Source organism: Macrotis lagotis, chromosome X, assembly GCF_037893015.1.
Source record: "Macrotis lagotis isolate mMagLag1 chromosome X, bilby.v1.9.chrom.fasta, whole genome shotgun sequence".
Taxonomy (NCBI): domain Eukaryota; kingdom Metazoa; phylum Chordata; class Mammalia; order Peramelemorphia; family Peramelidae; genus Macrotis; species Macrotis lagotis.
In genome coordinates, this window is record NC_133666.1 from 54,034,581 (window position 1) to 54,051,555 (window position 16,975).

Here is a 16,975-nt window from a genome sequence, read left to right on the forward strand (position 1 = left end):
TGTATGTTTGCAATTTTACGTTTTCTCACTATGTTGTATAAGCAGCATCGGATTGCCTTTTCTGGTACTTGGGCCTTTGTCCATGAGCCAGACCGAACCAGGTTGTGTGGTGGAGTGATTGGGTGTTTGGGAGTATCACTGGCAGCACTACTGTCCTTGCAAATATTATTGGCATATGCTTCAGTCACGGTAGGAAGTTTCAGAAGCATCATGAATGGGAAGGTCAGTCATATATTTCATCTTTTTAAAAAAAAGGTATTTCTAAGTCAAACTTCAAAATAATAACACTACCTGGCAATAGGTCACTTCTTCAGGGAGGTGCAATATTTCAAATGCCAAGCCCTTTACTTTGAAAGGGATCATGGTATAGTTGAGAGTCCTAGTCCTGAAGCCAGGAATCCTGAAGGCAGTTCTGCTACTAGCTAGTTGTGTAACCTTAGGTAAAGCACTTCTCCTCTAAAACCTTCTAATGACTTACCTATCAAAAGAAGGGACCAGGATAAATGAAGACCCTTCCAGGCCATAAATTTAGTCGTTTTCTGTCTCAGTTGCTCTTAAGTAGAATTTCAAATTCATAATGATGATTTTAGTTTTTAAAAAAAGGTAGTTGATTGTACAGAAATATTTAACGTTCTGGGCTTTTTCCATACCTCAGACCATCTTTTTAATGCACTTATTTATTTTTAATTGAATGATGTCTATTTTTCTCAGTAGCACAAAGTAGTTGTCATATAGAGTTCTCCATAACAATGATAAGTACTAATAAAGAGAAAGCCAAGTGTGCCATGCTGGTTGATGCCTACAATGTAATAAACCATCCTTATCTCAAGAATGGTAGATGTAAGGTTTTAACTTAGACAGTTCCAAACTTTAGTTCTTCTAAATGTGCCCAGAAAGTGAAAACTTAGTCTCAGGAATGGCAGGCTTGGCTCGTCCAAGGAAGCTGAGTGAATAAATGTCACCATCACCTCTGCCCCTGTGTGCGTGTTGAGTTAGCAGTTTGTATAGGAAAGGAGAATGACTTAGAGAGACTCTTTCTCTTTCTAGTAGCAGTTCCCAGCAGAGCATGCAGGGTGAGCCACTACAAAAGTTGCTAATTACTTAAGTATCTCATCTAGATATTTTAACTCAAATCAATCTTTTCTTCACAGAATACTGGAGTGAAAGTGATCATGATGATACTGAGAGCTCTTTAACCTTGAGATTGGAAGGTGCCATGGCTCTCAATGATGTCAGTGTCAGTCATCGGCCATCTTCAGTAAGTTCCAAAGATCATATCTTGAACGAGGTCCCAGGGGCCAAGTGTGGACAACCTGTTCTAAATGTATGAGGTTTTTCCTTTTGAAAGGCATCTTTCATGCATATCAAAATGGATCTCCTAAGTGGAAAATGATAACATCAGTTCCAGTAGACCAAAGGGTAGAAGAAGCCTGTTGGCATGCTAAAGTAAGGATATATCTGAGTCATGGAGGAAAAGGCAGAGATTCAGTACAGGGATCTGATTCCTCCTTACTTTGTTCCACAGAACTAGTATGGAGGGTTTTCCATGTGTATTTTTTCGAATATATAATGTTAATGTTGAAAGGATCTCATAAATGTGATCCAGGAACAAACAAATGCATTTTCATGAAGCTATTTAAAATGAGACTATAGGACTTCATTTCAAATCCCATTTACATTTGTTTAAAACAAAAATTAATTTATAAAGCTATAATAAAACATTTTAAGGTCAGTCTTTATTTTTGTTTTTCCCCATCTCTTTTTGAAAAGAACATTAAAATAAAATATCTAGAAGAAACTCCTACCAAATTAAAAAGAGCTGTTAAAGTATGGTTACAGAAGATTGGTTTGTAAATGGAGATAGGACTATTCTCTATTTTTCTTTCATATTTTTCTCCAGTATGAATGATATGATCCTCACACAGCCAGAGCCAAAGGCAGAATGACTGAGGCAATAATATCACATGGGGGGAAGTTCAACCTGATTTTCACCCATGTGGTGCTGTCTTATCAACTGAGACACAGGTTAAGCCCCTCCCTTTGTATCTTTCCAATTTTTTTGCCTCTTCTTTTTTTTTATTAAAATGGCACACTAGCTAATCCAACTACCTTTGGATTTTTTAAAAACCTGTTTTGGTTCTTCAGCACCTTATAGTTCTGGAAGGTTTTTTTTGTCCTTGCTTGTTTGACTGGAAAAATCTGGCCCTTGAAGAAAAAGGAACAGTAGTTCTGTTCTTATGGAGATGTCCACATCTTTCTCAAGGTCACTGCCTTAGGAATAAGTCTGGTTGTTCTGGTACTGACCCAGAGTAGTAAGTCTGGGATGAAGAATGTATCCAAAATAAGAAGAGGTCATTGGTAATTAATCATGCTTATTAATGCTTATTAATCAGTTGATTTTAATTATTTCAGTTATGAAAAGTGCAAGACATGCTTTTCAAAAATATTTCTGAAATGCTTAATTCTGTTGGCCATCTGATATTTTTCTACAGTCTTTTCTCATGATAATGTGTTATAATTTGGTGCTTGCTTATATTTTTAGGGCACTTCTGCAAGTCCATTTCCAGAATCCAAACATCTTTCAAGTCCGTACTTGGAACCCCCACACCTTTCGACTGCATTCCTGGAACGCAAACACCATGCAAGCCAATTCCCAGAACCAAAACACCACGCAAGTCCATATCTGGAACCACCACGTGGCCCAAGCCCATTTCTGGATGTTAAACGTGGCCCAAGCCCATTCCCAGAAGCCAAACGTGGCCCAAGCCCATTCCTGGAACCCAAGCGTGGCCCAAGCCCATTCCTGGAACCCAAACACAGTGGAGGTCCATACCTGGATCCTAGATATGGTCCAAGTCCATTCTTGGATCACACTCATGGTGCCAATCCATTCCTGGATCCAACTCTTGGCACAAATCCATTCCTGGAAGCCAAACGTGGTGCTTGCGCATTCCCAGAAATCCAACGTGGTGCCAGTGCACTCCCCGAGCCCAAACGGGGTGCAAGCATGTTCCTGGACCTCCAGCGTGGTCCCGGTCCTTTTCCAGATTCCAAACGTGGTGCAAGTCGGTTCTCAGAACCCCAACGTGGTGCCAGTCTATTCCCGGAACATGGTGCAAATCCATACCTGGAATCTAAACATGGTGCCAGTCCCTTCCGAGAAACCACTCACCGTGCTACAAGTCCTTTCCCGGAAATCAAACGTGGTGCAAGCCCATACTTGGAATCCAAACATGGTGCAAGTCCGTACCTGGAATCCAAACACGGTGCCAGTTCATATCTGGAATCTAAACACAGTGCCAGTCCATACCTGGAATCCAAACACGGTGCCAGTTCATACCTGGAATCCAAACACGGTGCCAGTCCATTCCTGGAATCCAAACGTGGTGCAAGTCCATACCTGGAGTCCAAACGCGGTGCCAGTCCATTCTCAGACCCCAAGAGAGGTGCAAGTCCATACCTGGAATCCAAGCATAGCCCAGGCTTTTGCCTGGAATCCAAACATGGTCGGCACTTTTCAAGTGAGTCCACCTATTCTTATTCTTCTACTGAAGATCAGGCTCGACAGGAAGCCACAGGAAGGGATTCATCTAGCCACCGAAGGCTCCATGGTGAAAGACGCTCCTGGCAAGACCTTATTGAGACACCACTGACAAGTTCTGGGCTCCATTTTCTCCAAACTGGCCCTATTGAAGATGATTACGTGTTTGGCCTAACTCTCATGTCACCAGAAAAACGACGACAAGCAACCCTGCCAGCCCAGAAATACAACATCAATGATGAAGAAGGGCCTTTCCCACTGATTCCCTACCAGCAGGATCATGGGTCCCATGCAAGGCCCCATAAGCAACGTAGTCAGAGTCTGCCTCGGAATAGAGATGTCAAGAACAAAGGTCAAATGAAGGCAACAGAGCTAACAGAGATAGAGGAAGATCAATTTCTCATGAAGAAACAGGATAGTTTTGATGACGAAGGTAAGATTTGTTCATTTTAAAATAAATCATAGTTTTCCAGAAAGTAGATTTTCAACAACAAATTTATTTTCTGAAATCATTTGAGGATTTAACAATATCCCAATTAGGAAGGGAGGAGTTCCTCTATGTTTCTGCAACCCAGTTTTCTTCAGGGCCTTGTTCCTTAGTCACCTATGGTTATACAGCACCTCATGGACAAGCAAAAAGTATTTCTGTGAAGGGCATTATCAAGAATGTACCGTCTTTGAGGACTTTGACCAAGCTCATTTTATTTCCTAATGTGCCCATGCCAATGGGAGCAGAAGAAATGTAATTTGCTTTTTCTAGGGCTTTGCTGAAACTTTCTTAGAATTTCACTGAGGCTAAAACAGTAGAAGTTGAATTCTGTCTTTGATACTTACTAGCTAGCTATATAACCTTAAACAAGACACTTAGCCTATCTGGGCTTCAGCCATGTCATCTATAAAATGAGGTATGGGTAATGGACTAGATTTCTCTTAAGTTCCATTCTAACTCTAAAACCTATGATCCCACTTAAAAAAAAAAAAAAACTCTCTAATTCCATTGCTTTGTTTATTCCTTCCACCAATTCTAATACACAATCCCTCAAAACATCTGACATCAATCTAATCTCTACTTGAACAAAAATATCCTCTCACATACCTAACAACTGTTTATGCAATTAATTTAGACACAACTCCTCTCTACCTGTTGTGTATGTTTGTGAAGTTAATATTTTGGAGCCATTGTAAGTGTGTTTGTCTATATTAAATTTCATCTTCTTAGTTTCTGCCCAACATTCTAGCAATTTGAAATTGGGTGGGACGGGGGCGGAATTCTCACTTTGACATCCAATTCAATGCGATAGAATTTGAGAAGGACTTACTAAGCATTTTCTGTGTAAAGCACTATGCTAGTTGCTGATATTCAAAGACAAAAACCAAACAATACTTGTCCTCAAGGAACTTCGCATTAGCTCTCCATCCTAGTTTTTGTCAGCTGAAAATTTTATAAGCATGTCATCTGTGCTGTTATACAAGTCACTGATAAAGTTTTTAACATTTTTATTTAAAGTTTTGAGTTCTAAATTCTATTTTTCCCCTATCTCCCCCTCCTCCAGATGGTAAGTAATCAAATATAGCTTGTACATGTGAAATTATGTAAAACATTTCCCTATTAGTCATTTTGTATCAGAAGATTCAAATAAAAGAAAAAAATGAAAGAAAGTAAAAAATTCGTGGGCTTCAACCTATATTCAATCAATATTCTCTGGAGCGAGACAGTATGAAGCAAACGTGAATTCTTTGGGATTTTCTTGGATCATTGTTTTGCTAAGAAGAGCTAAGTCATTCACAGTTATTCATCAAACATTATTGCTGTTACTGTGTACAATGTTCTTCTGGTTGTGTTCACTTCACTTAACATCAGTTCATGTAAGTCTTTCCAGGTTTTTCTGAAATCATCCTGCTTGCCCTTTTTTATCGCACAATAATATTCTATTACAATCATATATCACAGCTTGCTTAGACATTCCCTAATCGATGGGCATCCCTTTGATTTCCAATTCTTTGCCACCACAGAGAGAACTGCTATAAATATTTTTGTAGAAAAATGTCATTTCCCTCTTTTTGGATGTCTTTGGAACAGAGCTCCAAATTGTTCTCCAGAATGATTAGATCAGTTCACAACTCAACTAATAGTACATTACTGTCCTAGTTTTCCCACATCCACTCCAATACCCAACATTTTTCTTTTTGTCATATTATCCACTCTGTTAGGTATATGTGGTACTTCAGAGTTGTTTTAATTTGCATTTCTCGGATTTTTATATGACTAGAGCTAGCTTTAATGTCTTTGTCTGAAAACTACACGTTCATAACCTTTGACCATTAATCAGCTGGACAATGACTTGCATTTTTATAAATTTGACTCAGTCTTTTATATATTTGAGAAATGAGGCCTTTATAGCGATAAAAATTTTAAATGGCATAGGGAAACATATAGTACAGAAAGTGGGGAGTTTGGAATGAAAGGACTTGATTCACATCCTGGCTCTGCTACTTATTTCTTGTGTGACCTTGGGAAATTCACTTTACATTTTGGAGACTCATTAGTTTTTTCTTCTACAAAATGACTGGGCTTTATTTGGTTATCTCTAAGGTACCTACTAATTCTAAAGTTAAGATCCTATGGATTAGTCAAGAATAGGTCATTCCAAACTAACTTCCTATCCTTTTTTGGCAATAGTACTAGACTGAACAGGGGGATGCTATAGATAAAATTTGCCTAGCAAAGAATTTACTAAAGATTCTCATGTTTTTCTTGAGGGCAAGATGGAAAGCTGTGGGAAAATCAAGAGTAACGATTAGATGGGCTAAGAATTAGTTGAATGACCAAAGGCATTGAGTAACCATCAGCTGTTCAGTTCCTATTTGTAAGGAAGTTCTCAAGTAAAAGTGGTCCAGGGCTTTTTCCTTGACCCTCTGCTATTGAACATATGTCAGTAATTAGGAGGGATATCTGGCATACCAGATAATAGTCAGAATCCAAAAAAAAATCTTGATAAAGTAAACAGCAAGGTCTATTTTTTTTTAATCTGGGCCTGTGATTTTATCAGTGTAGGGAACTCCTAGTATGTAGACTCCCCCATATCTTATGTAAGACTTCATATTTATCCCTATTTAATTTCATTTGTTTAGATTTTGGCCAAGTCTTACACTTGAGTTCAAAAATTCAAATTCATGAATACAAGAGAGGAAGGCAGATAGAAGGAAGTTCACATGAAAAAAAGATCTGGATAGGCCAGTAGGATTAGTGGATGGCAAGTCTAACTTGAACCAGAATTATGGTATGGCCACCAAGAATGTGATCTCCTTGAGGGCAGAGCCTATATTCTTGCCTTTCTTTGTATCCTCAGCATTTAACATAGAGTCTGGAATATAGTTAAATGCTTGATAAACACCTGTTGACTTGAAAGAAAGCTAATTCAGTTAGCTGGAGCAGCTAGGTGGTGCAGTAGACAGAGCACTGGCCTTGGAGGCAGGAGTATGGACAGTAGAATCCAGCCTCAGACACTTGATACTCACTTGCTATGTGACCTTGGGCAAGTCTCTTCAGCCTGATTGCCTCACATCCAGGGCCATCTCTAGTCGTCCTGATTCCTATCTGGCTGCTAGACTCAGATGGCTCTGGAGGAGAACGTGAGGCTGGGGACTTAGGACAGCGGCCCTCTCACTCAAATCCAATTCATGAGTTTGTCATGGCATCTCCTCCCTTGATGTCAGGATCTTTTTCAAGAATGAAGGACAAAAAAAGACAAACAATTCAATCAGCTGCATTAAGAAAGATGCATTGCAAAGGACTAGGTAGGTTCAGTTGGCCACATTTATACTGTGCTTTAAGCACTTTTGGGTGCCAGATCTGAGGAAGGATATGGATAAGCTTATACTCAGTCAGAAAAGGCTAAACAGCGTGGTGTTGGGCCTCTAATTAATGCCATATAATGATTGGTTAAAGAAACTAGGAGAGGTAGATAATAACAGTGGAAAGAGCCCTAAATTTGAGGTTAGATAATGTAGGTTCAAACTGTACCTCTCTTACTACCTGTGTGATGAGGCAAGCCACTTCACTTCTGTGACCTTTAGTTTCCTCATCTTTAAAATGAGCGGGCGGGGGGGGGGGGGGGGGGGGGGGTTGAACTAAATATGCTCTAAGACCTCTTCCATTGCCAAAGTTACATTCCTCTGAGTCTGTGTTTAGCCTGAAAAGGAGAAAATTTAGGAGAAATATGATAGTGGTCTTTAGATTTCCAAAGGACAATCTTGTAGAATAGAGATTTACTTGCTCCATGAGGCTAAGTAAAAGAGTGGAAGAGAAGAAATGAGTGGAAGGTATACAGACAACAATCTAGGCTCCGCATAAAGGAAAACTTCATAGTAGATTTCTTATTGGTAGAAGACTCAAAACAACAGTTGAATGACTGTTGTTAATGTTTGAAGTTGAAGGTATTCTTGTTCAGGTCAAAATTTATAGGCTTCCCTGGATCTAGTACCTCTGTCAAAAAGGAATGAACCTTTCTGGAAGAAGGAAGCCATACAGGCATCTTTTTGATAACTGCTTTCCTTTTATAAATATACTTTGGCCTTTTTGTTTCATAGCACATACTAGAATTTTTCCAGGAATCAAAGTCAAATCCAATTCATTTTAATTGAAAAATCATTTATTGGGCACCAACTACACCCATCCTCAAACCTCTTCCTCTAGGTACAACATGTAAACAGGTCAACATGTGAAAATTACCAGATAAACTACAAGAAAATGAAAATGTACAACTTCATCAACTACAGATTCTACTCTCACCCCTTTTCTGAACATCAGGATAACTGTACTTCTCCAATCCAATAGCTTCTCTCTCATTTTCCTTGATCTTTCAAAGAGTAGTAACAATGACTGACCAATCCCGTCTTTTAGTCCTTTGGAATGCAGTTAATCTACCTTTATGACTGGAATTAATTCACTCAGGTTAGCTAGATGTGTTTTTGCTATTTCCTTACTTATCTTTTTGATGTCATTACTTATCAACTCCCTATTGACCACTTGTTGAGTTGTTTTGGTTTTTTTTTTTTTTTTTTTTTTTGCATTCTAAAGGTCATTCTCCTTGAGAAAGAAAATGGAAACAAAAATATCTGTGGTCCATTATCATTGCCCCCTCTAACCCAGAGACCAGCCCTATTCTTTCTTTGATCTCCCTCTTTGTCCAATGTAGTTTTTAAAAAAACATACATTTTATGTTATCCTTAGCTTTCCTTACCAGATCAGTCTGAGCTTGAGCTCTTATGGGACCATAAAACTTTCAAATTTGATTTCTTTTACCCATCTTTGCTTCCATCTTCTGTACATGGTATTTTAATAATCTAAGTTGATAGGTTCCCTATGTCTCCCTAAGATTCTTTTCAGACAATTTCTACTTTTCCTCCTCATTGGATTATTTTTCCTCTTTATCCATTCAGAACTTCATTCCTCTTGAGTTATCTTTATAATTCTGACCTGCATAGGATTCTACCTATTCTTTCTCTTAACCCTTTGAAATATGCTCACCCAAAATCTAAAGTGTATATATATATTTGGTTATATATAACTGTCTTTCGCCATCACAAATTCTAAAATGAAGGTCTCTTCCTCCAAATGGTCCCATCATTTCCACCCCAGAAAACATTGTAGCACAATGGATAAAATATTGAGCCTGGAGTCAGGGAGGAAAACCTTAATTTAAATCCAACCTTAGACATTTACTAACCCTGTGATGCTGGGCACTTAACCCACTTACCTCAGTTTCCTCATCTATAAAATGGAAATCATATTTGTATTTATCTCCCAGGGTTGGTATGAGGATTAAATGAGATAGTAATTATAAAGCCCTTAGCACAGTGCCTGGAACATGGTAAGCATTAGGTGAATGATAAGTAGCATTAGTAATAGTAGTCATAATAATAGGAGTGGGATTGCTTCTTATTAGTAAATATTTGTTGACTTTTTAGTGGGAATAATGCCCATATCAATTCCCTCATCAGCTGCTCTTATAAAAAATGAAATTAAAATTAGGAAAAAGTCAAGATATTATTAGAGACCCTGATTTAGGCAGAGAGAGAAAGCCCCTTAAATGAATTCCCCCATCACTACATGTAACTCCTCCATGCCAGGCTGGTGATATTTCCTGAACTTCTCATCTGTTTTCTTAATCCTCTTGACCAGAGGGTCTGTGTAAGTCTTGATGACAATATCACATCTTTTCCTGCCTCCATTGACCTTCATGCAATTGTTCTCTACCAGGCTTCTCCCTTCTGGTTCCTAGATTTTCTAAACTGAGTTTCTCTTCTTAATATAGAGTACTAGTCTGCTCTACCAGATTTTTTACCTACTCTACTCCTATAAAATGAGGAACCCTTCCAGAGTCCTATTCCAATCGTGTGTCCCCTTCCACCAAATCTCAGAAATATCTATGATGTCAAATTTGTTTTCTTGCTTTAATTTAGATCACCCAATTTCTCACCTATATTCACTGCAGTTGTGTAGAAATATGCGAAGTCATGAATTTTAGTGGATTTTTTTTCCTGCTAGTTTGAAGAAATCATAAATTTAGAACTAGAAAGTATCTGAGACATTATCAAGTTCAGTCACCTCATTTTATACATGAAGGAGTAATACCCAAAGAGAAAATTACTTGCCCAGGCTTATAGAGGTAATAAGAGTCAGATCCAGGATTTAATTCCAAATCAAAGGATTCTAGATAGAGACCTAGAAGGAATCTTGGAGGCCATTTGGTCCAATTCTCTCCATTTATTGAGAAGGAAGGAACATCAGAGAAGTTACTAGCCCAGGGTCATAAGAGATTAGATTTGAATTTAGGTCTTCTGATTCCAAATTCAAATCCAAATTATTTCTCCCATATCTCTAATGCTATTCTTATTGCATTGTAGCTACTCTAATTTGGAAGGTAAATCTAGGTAATTTTCTTCCTATTCCATCCACAGATTTGTAGACCTCAAGGTATTTACTAGTCTTTGCTGGGAACATGCAGCCAAAAAACTATCATTTCTTTTTGTTTGTTTGTTTTGCAGGGCAATGGGGTTAAGTGACTTGCCCAAGGTTACACAACTAGTTGATTATTAAGTGTCTGATGCCAAATCTGAACTCAGGTCTCCTGATTCTAGGGCCGGTGCTCTGTCCACTGTGCCACCTAGCTGCCCCAAACCTGTCACTTCTAAATTATAAACTGTGGTCATAAAATTTAAATTTTTTTTCAGATACTATATAAAGGAAATGACTTTTCTCTTCCCAAATACCTTAAAACCTCAGTGAACAAAATGAACATCGTAGTACTTCTGTGAACAGCTAAGTTTATTTGAATTGTAGACATGCTAAAGAGAATTCCTTTAAAATTGACCATTCAGGGGGCGGCTAGGTGGCGCAGTGGATAGAGCATCGGCCCTGGAGTCAGGAGTACCTGAGTTCAAATCCGGCCTCAGACACTTAATAATTACCTAGTTGTGTGGCCTTGGGCAAGCCACTTAACCCCATTACCTTGCAAAAAGTAAAAAAATAAAATTGACCATTCAAATCAAGTTTTAAATTTTAGTGAACTTTACTTTTTGTTTCCCAAATACCTTCACGCCTTAATAGTTTCATAACACTATGATCAAAAAAGAATTCCCCATGTATTGTTTATCCTTTTGGTGATAAATTCTCTCTAAACTTAAGCTGCTCCTCATATAACAGAAACACTGTCTGTTATCAGGCCCATACATGACCTTTTGTAGATTAACAAGATTTACCAGAGTTTGAACTTTGTTGAACTAGCCTTTGAGAAACCAGAATGATTTTCATGGCTACAAATTAATTCTTTAATGAAAGATTAATTTCTGTACCATAATTATAAATTGGAAATTGGTCATTTCCAAGAAGATTGTTTTCCACCTTGACTAAATTGAATAGATATGATCTGGAACTAGATAATGATCATTTAAAAATTAAAAAGCTCTAAAGGCATGTGGAAGTTGAGGTCTAGAATTCTGTATTCCCTTTGGGGATACTTTCTGTCAACTAAGTAGATCAATTATTTGCCTTACCTCAGTCCTTCTACCAATAAGATGAGAATTTTATCACTACTTACTCACCTAAAAATGGGGTCTTAATCTAGAATTTGTGAAGTTAGATGGGAAAAGTTACAGCTTTATTTCAAAATAATTGGTTTCCATTGTAATCACATTTAAAAATGTGATTCTGAGTAGCAGTCTATAAATTTCACTGGACTCTCAAAGGAGTCCGCAAATGAAAAAAAGGTTAAGAACCCTCGGTTTAAAGGATGACTAGGATTATGAGCCTGCTCTTATTGGTGAGAGGAGAGCATCTTTTCTACCTTCACCAAAACATTGGCACTGAAGTGGGCCTAAAAACAACTAATTCCTACCTTATGAATTCTATAATTTTTGTTCTGTTCAGTAACAGGATTGACACTTCAGTCAAACATGTTGGGTGTTAAATATAATGTAGATCATAAAATGTCAGAACTAGAAAGGACCTTTAAGGTTATCTAGTCCAATTGCCCCATTCTTACAGAAGAAGATAAAGCTCAGAGAGGTTGACTATTTTTCTTGTTTTCTCATATTTCGGTTATTAAAAGACATAAATTGCTGATGGGGATACAAAAATATTAGTCATAATTTTGCCTTCCACTTCTCTCTAGAAGCCAGTTCCCTGAACATTCACCTGCATGTTTCTTAAATGCAAACCCATTAATTAATGATGGAGAATTACTGCTGTCCAGAATATGGTCTATTCTCTCCTGAGGTGTGCAAGTAGAAAGACCATATTTAGTCACGTTGTGGTTTGCTTGTATTCCTAGGAAAATTTGACGCTTCTGGAAGTTCTTGAGCAACAACCTTGGAGGCTGACATCATTTCTGTAACCACAGAAATAGTCTGGACTTCAAAGCTTACAGTACTGCCCAACAATGGAACTAAATCCACCTTTAAAAACAACATTTTTTCAATCATTTGCTCTCTGTGCTTATAAAACCTTTTAGTCTGTTAGCTGAAAATATCATCGGTGAAACTAAATATCACCCTTTTTGATGCATAGTAGAAACTAGATGGATCAATTCTTAAAGTAGCCATCGATGCAAACTTTTTTTCGCTACGACTTCGTATTTCTTCAATTTATTGACTGAGAATGGAAAATTTTCTTATCCTAACACCAGGCCCCAGCATTATACACTGCAGTCTTTAAAAAAAAAAAAACTTCTGAAATGCAAGTATTCTGAATTAAATATTGTCTTTGATTTTTATATCGTCGATGTGTTTTTTGCCAGTCCTTGTCATTGGGAGGATGACTATATTCTTTCTTTATGTCATCACTAATCCCTCAGACTGGCATTGTGTTTCAATTTCGACAATATATGTGTGGCTGAAATTCTTATCTATCGGGGTCCTTAATTTTCCAAACCAAAATTTTTCTGCATGGAGGTAAAAAGAACTTGTGAACTGTATTTCAGAAAATGCAAAGAAAAAAAGCGATAGTTCTGATGGGTTACAAGAACTGTACAGGTCTTTGGAAAAAGTCAGTTTGTCAGCCTTTGGAGAACATCGTCCTTCTACTAAGCAAGAATTCAGAAGGTCTTTTATAAAGAAATCCAATGATCCATTTATCAATCAAAAACTTCATCACATCCGAGCGCTCAGGAGTACTTTAAAAGTAAGTCATTTTCTCTTTCTATTTACAACTTGAAAATATAGAATTATAATCTCCAAAATCTTAGAATTTACAAATCATACATTACAGAAATCAAGGTAAATATAACAAAGCAAAAATATTCAGTATTAAGTTAAAGATGACACAAAGAATTTACAAAGAGGGGTGGCTAGGTGGTGCAGTGGATAGAGCACCAGCCCTGGAGTCAGGAGGACCTGAGTTCAAATCCGGCCTCAGACACTTAATGATTACCTAGCTGTGTGGCCTTGTCCAAGCCACTGAACCCTATTGCCTTGCAAAAACTAAAAAAAAAAATTACAAAGAGAAGTTAGTGAATGAGGCTCCTAAAGTTTTGGGGGAAAAAATCAGTTATCAAGATTGTCATTAATTGATCTTCTTACTGGCATTATCATCTGATGATAGAACTACCTTGTAAGATATTTATTATTTCCAGTATAACCCCATGCTGGCCAATGAAAGTACAATGAAAGTACCTACTCACCTCGTAACATTTTGTCCCAACCTAACTTTCTATCTTGTTGGCTGGAAGCAGACTGTGTCTTTCCTCCACACAAAGTAAATAAAGACTAACCTGTATGTAATCTAGCACTAACATTTTAGTCCTAACATTTTGTATCATTTTAATGTTGGACAGGCAAAAGAAAGAGACCTGCAACTTATTAACAGTCTTCTGGATGATCCTGACTTTTCAGCAGAAAGCTTCAGACAGTGGAAGGAAAAGAATCATGAGTTTTTCATGGACATTTGTGAGTACAGTGCTACTCTGACACCTCCAATTGTGGCCTCTGAACCTCTACACTCACAACAGAACACAATCACACATTGCTGAGACACACTTAACAAAACTGACTACTAAGTGCCATATAAAATCCATTATGACAAACACTCTAAGACATGTAAATAGTATACCAATAAGTTGACTACAAGACTTAGGTTCACAAGATGCCTAAACCATTGCATGACCAAATAGTGTTATTCTTTGGGAATCAATTTCATTTGCTCTTCTCAACCAACAAATTGGCTCTGCATTTAAAAAAAAAAGGCACAGAATAGAAGTGTACATTTATCAAAGTACTTTACTCAATTGAAGTTCACATCAACAATGCCTTCCCCCAAACACTTAGGTAAAAGTCAGTTACATGAACATATTGCAAATTCTCACTTATCTGTGTATACTTTTAGCTTTACCTTAGATTATATACATTTGCCAGGATCAGTTTCTGAACCTTTGCTGATTGACTGATTGACTGCCTGATTGATTGATTGATTGGTTGTAAGCTATAGCAAGGAAACTCGCATAGGGGCGAGAGCAGGTATCCAACCCAGGAGACCAAAAGAACCCTGATGATCAGGTATAGGGCCAGCTCCAATCCTCTTGTTAGAAAAACTTTCTGCACAGGTTTGATCACAGCTCCAAGCCAACTGGGTGGGGTACCTATTCTAATATTCTACTTCACGGACACAGATTACTAAAAGTTGACTATCTACCCATACAAAATGTTCCACATTTCCAAAATGCCACAAGATATATGGTATGACTACAAATAATGAGACTGAGTCCATAAACCACATATGAAAATCAGTCTTAATGCTTTCTAATCACACTTCATACACCGATTTCTCCAAGTTAACCAGTCAAAAATAACATAGTATAGAAACACATATTAGGGTCATATTTCCTTTTTTAGGGTCTGGGCTTTAGTAGTAGTAATAATCTTAAGAAAACAAAGATGAATTGAACTTTATGAGAAAAATTCACCTAACTCCTGTATTGTGCCTTATGACATGGTATAAGGGTTGATAATCTATGACTTGTGGCAGAATTGTGCCTAGTTAAGGTTGTCAATTGGCCTTGAGGAAGAGGGGAAGGATGGAGAGACTTCTCATTTTTACTCAGTGTGATGACTGAGGCCTAGGAATTGGCCAGAGGGAAATCTGGAGGAAAGGTTGAAAGAGACTATCCTCCCTACTTCTTATGTACTCTAATATAGAGATTCGAATTATGACAACTTTCCCTGAGACAAGAAGGCCCAAAGAAGTGAGCAGGGATTTCAACCCTCTATACTTCAAAGTTGCCAACCAATGATTTAGTAGATACAAATGCCAACCATGTGGTATGCACATGATTAGCATTCTATTAGCTATGTTTTGTCTTTTTTGATTCATAGAATTTTAAAAACTCAATGCCTGCCTTTAGGAGGAGCTGCCTTATGCATATGGAAAGAAGAGGCATAAAAGAGATTAGAGAATTAAAAAGTAAGGGTAGAACTGAAGCAATCATGTAATTTACACCTATTTTAGCCAAATGGTAAGTGAAAAGAGAAAAAAAAAGTGGTACTTGAGGATGGTGGCTAATGTAAAAATAATTAATATAGGGAGGTTAGAGCTTGTGATTGAGTCATCCCACCTTAAGTTTTGTGTTCAGTTGCTTCACAGATTAAAAATTAGTAATGATTTTTGAAACAGTTGACTGCTTCTACTAGGAATTTGTCAAAGAAGAAAATAAAATCATGAGATCTGAATTGGATAAGAAGAGACCCAAAAGTCAAAGATGCCCAGAGAAAATGATTTCTACTACTCTAAAGAAATGTATGTGCTGAATTGAGATAATTAGAACACATTGAATTTGTTGAATTAAATGTTCCTTGGTCAGAACTAAAACAAAATAAATGTATCATAGACACATTTTTATCTATCATCAAAGCTTACATCACTGACTATTTGAATCATTGAAAATAATTTTAAAGATAAATAATTACTAATGAAACATATTCTTGATATTAATAAATGACTGAAAGAAATTCAATCAGTAATTACAATTATTAGTTCAAAAAAATCAATACTAAAGTACATTTAAGTAAGATTTAAAAAAAACTTTTCCAGCAAAAATTTCACCAAAATCAGAACTAAAATGTTCTTTAAGGAAAAGCAAAAACAAAACAGAAATCTGAATGCTTTTGCAACATCATATTTAGTTAGTATCATTACAACATACAAAGAATGATGAGCCAACTCTGCTCTTACCTTTCAACCATTCCTTAATATCAGACCCATGGAGGGTGTGGTATATATGAATATGAATACATTTATAGTATTAACACTTTTTAAAAATTAATGTTCTTCTTGTACTATTACAAATGAGAAAACTTAGAGAAATAGATGAAGATAAAAGGCAGCAGTAACCATTTGATATTGTACTGCATATAGTATTGCGCATTAACAAGGAGGCAGATATTAATGGAAAAAAATGATTAGTGTTAACTTAATGAGCTATAGTCTTTCCTTCCAGATTTCAAGGGGAGGTCTGGAGAGAAGGAACATATCTCCTTTGCCATGAATTGTACGTGAAGAAAAAAATTCTCCCATCACAGAGTTCACAACAGCCCCCATCCCCTTCCTCAACTTATGGAATCCAGCTGAATAATAGTTTTTGCTTGTATTTAATTTCAAAGTCATATTACATTCTGGTATAGATAATTTAAAAAATCATGAGATTTTTAGTTTATAGTACAGATTTGAAAGATTAGAAAATCCATTTGACCAAGAAGTACTATATTGATATTTGCTGAAATCTTTAAAAAGGATACGGGAGAATAGAACAGAGCTAGAGAAATATATATATATATATATTTCTTGAGAATATTAACAGTAAGCAATACAATTGACAAAAGGAGAGTGGCCAAATCAAATAACAGTAACCCTCATTTCAATCAATTGACATATTTTTGTTTTGA

The 16,975-nt window shown here is 37.0% G+C and overlaps 1 protein-coding gene across 1 annotated transcript in view; it reads left to right on the top strand.

Moving 5' to 3' along the window:
* Window positions 1–15,164, top strand: part of LOC141498669 (connector enhancer of kinase suppressor of ras 2-like) — a 392,492-nt gene extending 377,328 nt beyond the window's left edge. Inside the window, exons 20-23 of the mRNA XM_074201839.1 lie at window positions 1,152–1,258; window positions 2,543–3,974; window positions 13,024–13,223; window positions 13,876–15,164. Of these exons, the coding sequence (XP_074057940.1) occupies window positions 1,152–1,258; window positions 2,543–3,974; window positions 13,024–13,223; window positions 13,876–14,070 (1,934 nt within the window). The 3' untranslated portion in view covers window positions 14,071–15,164. The remainder of the gene's footprint in view (window positions 1–1,151; window positions 1,259–2,542; window positions 3,975–13,023; window positions 13,224–13,875) is intronic.
* The last annotated feature ends 1,811 nt before the right edge of the window (window positions 15,165–16,975 follow it).